General features: G+C 36.5%; 1 protein-coding gene across 1 annotated transcript; it reads left to right on the plus strand.

The window, feature by feature from the left end:
- Nucleotides 1–393: 393 nt before the first annotated feature.
- Nucleotides 394–1,145, plus strand: LOC107862318 (the record flags this gene model as incomplete). The annotated part of the gene is made up of 1 exon (XM_047404799.1): nucleotides 394–1,145. A coding segment is annotated over one exon (680 nt), but the record flags the coding sequence as incomplete, so codon positions are not given.
- Between the last annotated feature and the right edge of the window lie 1,034 nt (nucleotides 1,146–2,179).

Below are 2,179 nucleotides of genomic sequence, written 5' to 3' on the forward strand. Positions count from 1 at the left end.
TGTTTGCATTGTTTCTGTGTTGGAGATCTTCATAATGTTTCTCTTTTCCAGATTTTTGTTGAATTTTTTTGTCTTTTTCTAGTCAGTCACTATGATCTCTAGCTTTTGCAAGAATCATCAATCTCAATCTTCATCTGGTTGTTCTTGTCCTTGATCCTCTAATGAAGAAGTTTTCATGTCTTCATTTCGAAGACCATTAAGTTTATGATTTGTAGGATCAGTATCATCCATATGTGGTTTGTAGAACGAATCAAGGTCATAAGAATTCACAGGAGAGTCGTCAGGATAGACTCGGAAGTTATTACTGATGCCACTCTTTTACATCCACTAGTAAATGCAAATGAATCTCAATGCTATACTACTTGTCTGCTATTTTAGAGAAGCTTTAACGAGTGTTCAATCTTTTGCAGGTTGATCCAGACTTTGTAGCAGATCTAGCAGAGGGAGAGTTAAGAACTGAACTCTTTAATAGACAAGGTGGAGGTCAACCTTATGCAGATCAGGATGGTAGCGGGGCCTCGACTCCTCATCCTGTTAACTATGCTGTCTCGCCAAGAGAGCTGAGATTGCGGCTGCACGAAGTTCTCCAATCACAACTAGAAGAACGGGTCAAGGAGCTTGAGATGTCACTTCAGAATAATGAAAGGAAAGTTCGGTATATGGAAGCAGAGCTTGCAAGTTCTTGGAGGGACTCCTCAAACAGTGAAGGGGGCTCTTCTTCCCCCCACGGTAGTCCTATAGCTAAAGCTGAACAACGTACAGCAGACCAGCCAGTGGCAATCAATTTATGCGGAGATGCTTTAGATGCATATAACGAGGCTTATGATGTGTTCACAAGGTTAAGTTCAGAGGAGGAGGATGTTGCTGTTGCATCAGGAGTTAAGGACATCAACCACCAAGAAATCTCGCGTTCACGCGAGCATAACTTTGACTGGAATGAAAATGATGGGATGAGTGATGATGAGATGGAAAAGTTGTTAATTAGGCATCTTGTGGAGAAAGCCAGGAAAGGCTCTCCAGCAGTTTTAAATGTGCAGAGAGCATTGTTCTCCCTTGATGATAATGAACATTGATACATTCACAACATATAGATATAGTAAAAGGGGATAAATTTTTTTGCAGTTAATTGACTGCTTTCATGAACACAACTTATGAGCCAATTTGCTCCAGTCCTCCCCCACCCCCCCCCCCCCCCCCCCCCCCCCCCCCCCCTCCTTGGTTTTTTTTTTTTTTTTTTGCTTTTCAAAGTAATCAAGCTTTGAACTAGCAAAAATGCCTGCTCCTGCTCAAAAAAGTGGTCAGTGAATGGATTGAGAACCATAAGGTTCAGGTTCAAACCTCAACAGAGAAAAAAAATAAAAAAATACTAGGGTGATTTCTTCCCGTCTGTCCTAGCATGGTACTCGTTACTTGTGGGAGGTGGTAGCTGTCTTGTGGAATTAATTGAGGTGTGCTTGAATGCCGCGGTTATCAAAGATATCTGCTCGAAAAAAGGATGGGCAATATTTAATTTTAAAATTTGAAAAATAATGGGATTATAGTTGCAACCTATATGAACCTCCCAAAGGTTATTTGCGTTTTGTGTTTGTTACATGAAATGTTTGAATTAAAGAGTTATCAAATATATATATATAAAAAAATTATTCTTAAATTAGACTTCATAGGAAAATAATATACTGCAATTAACACGAAGGAAGTATAATTTCCTGTTTGTAACTAAGTTAACATATATAGGACTTGCCTCTTTTCCTTTTTAGTTTTTTCCCCATTGTTATCCCACAAATACATCTTTTATTTTAGGAAAATTTACATAAATATACCTCCTAACTTTATTTTAATCATAAGCCCTTTATTATACTCTCTCCGTTTAAAAAAAATGATCTATTTTGACATGACATGAAATTAAAGAAAATAAAGAATATTTTTGAATTATTATTTTAAATATACTAAAATATTCTTTAAGTCTGTGATTCTAACTATGACATGTAAAAAATTAAATTAAAATTTAAAAAAAGAAGTGATCATTCTTTTTTAAAATGGAGGAGGTACAACCTCCATAATTATTATGATAACTTCATTCTTTTTTAAACTGAGGGGTACAATATACACATCTAATAAGGTGCCACTCATAGCTAAATTTGGGCCAGAGTCATGAATCACAAATTCATAATTCGGATCT

The sequence above is a fragment of the Capsicum annuum genome, unplaced genomic scaffold (genome assembly GCF_002878395.1).
Source record: "Capsicum annuum cultivar UCD-10X-F1 unplaced genomic scaffold, UCD10Xv1.1 ctg68404, whole genome shotgun sequence".
Lineage (NCBI taxonomy): Eukaryota > Viridiplantae > Streptophyta > Magnoliopsida > Solanales > Solanaceae > Capsicum > Capsicum annuum.